The 1,687-nt window shown below is 46.2% G+C and overlaps 1 protein-coding gene across 1 annotated transcript in view; it reads left to right on the top strand.

Moving 5' to 3' along the window:
• The first annotated feature begins 655 nt into the window (after window positions 1–655).
• LOC138881912 (uncharacterized) overlaps window positions 656–1,687 on the top strand; it is a 2,640-nt gene continuing 1,608 nt past the window's right edge. The window contains exon 1 of the mRNA XM_070162214.1: window positions 656–1,070. Coding sequence (XP_070018315.1) covers window positions 656–1,070 — 415 coding nt within the window. The remainder of the gene's footprint in view (window positions 1,071–1,687) is intronic.

Below are 1,687 nucleotides of genomic sequence, written 5' to 3'. Positions count from 1 at the left end.
GGAAGTTTGGAGTTGGAAAATATAATAGAAAAATGCAGCAGTTGTAGCAGGTCCAAGAGGACTGCAGGGGCGTGGCCGCGGTAGGGGTCGCGTGGTGATGCAGACCGCACAAAGTTGGAATGCGGCCGCATGAAGACTGGCGCGGACCGCACAAAGTTGGAATGCGGCCGCATGAAGACTGGCGTGGACCGCACAAGGTTGTTGTGCGGCCGCATGAATGGGTTTGGCAGCTTCTATGAACTTCACTGACGCGGACCGCGTGACCATAGAGTGCAGACGCATGGAGGGGGACGCGGGACGCATGAAGTGGAACGCGTCCGCATGAGTTTGACCTGAAGGGTACTCTATATAAATATGAGGTTTTGGGTTTTATTTGATATTTTGACCTAGAGAGCTCGGATTTTGGCGATTTTTCAAGGGTTTTTCAAGAAATTCATCGGGGTAAGTGATTTTAACTCAGATTTGGCTAGAACACATGAATCTATCACTGAATTCATCATTTAATTCGTGATTTGGGATAGAATTTGGGAAGAAAATTGTGAAACCTTTCAAAAATGTAAAATGACGATTTGAAGGACCAAATGGTATCAGAATTGGATAATTTTGGTATGGTTAGACTGGCGAGGAGGAGAAGACAGCGAACAGAGAGAGATATATGGTTGCTAGGAAGGAGGCGAAGATGGAAGTAACGGAGGCTAAGGTAGCAGCTTTTGCTCGTCTGTATGAGGAACTAGGGAACAAAGGCGGGGAGAAGAATTTATTCCGACTCGCTAAGGTGAGAGAGAGGGCGGCTCGGGATCTGGACCAAGTGAGGTGCATAAAAAATGATGACAGCAAAGTTTTGACGGGGGAGGACCAGATTAAAAGGAGATGGCAGTCTTACTTTCATAGACTTCTAAATGAAGAAGGGGATCAGGATATTACACTAGGTGAATTGAGGAATACGGACAGCCCCCATGAATTAAGTTATTGTAGGGACATTGAGGTCGATGAGGTCATGGAGGCAATGCGTAAGATGAGGAGGGGCAAAGCTACTGGGCCAGACGAAATTCTGGTTGAACTTTGGAGAGGTGTGGGTAGAGCAGGCTTGGAATGGCTTACTGGGTTGTTTAATATTATATTCAAGACTAATAGGATACCTGAAGAGTGGAGGTGGAGTACAATGGTTCCGTTGTATAAGAACAAAGGTGATATCCAGAGCTGTAACAACTATAGGGGTATCAAATTACTGAGTCATACAATGAAAGTCTGGGAGAGAGTGGTTGAAATGAGAGTGCGAAGGACGGTGTCTATTTCAGACAACCAGTTCAGGTTCATGCCGGGGCGATCTACCACAGAAGCTATCCACCTTATTAGGAGGATGGTGGAACAATACATGGATAAGAAGAAGGATCTTCACATGGTGTTTATCGATCTAGAGAAAGCATACGACAGGGTACCTAGGAAGGTCTTATGTAGCTGCTTAGAGGCTAAAGGGGTCCCGGTTGCATACATTAGGGTGATTAAAGACATGTATGATGGAGCTAAGACTCGAGTTAGAACAGTAGGAGGCAACTCCGAGCATTTTTCGGTTGTTACAGGGTTGCGCCAAGGGTCGGTGTTCAGCCCTTTCCTATTTTCCCTGGTGATGGATGCCATAACGCACAATATTCAAGGGGAGGTGCCATGGTGCATGCTATTTGCTGAT

Source organism: Nicotiana sylvestris, chromosome 11, assembly GCF_000393655.2.
Source record: "Nicotiana sylvestris chromosome 11, ASM39365v2, whole genome shotgun sequence".
Lineage (NCBI taxonomy): Eukaryota > Viridiplantae > Streptophyta > Magnoliopsida > Solanales > Solanaceae > Nicotiana > Nicotiana sylvestris.
This window is presented reverse-complemented; position numbering and strand designations above follow the sequence as displayed.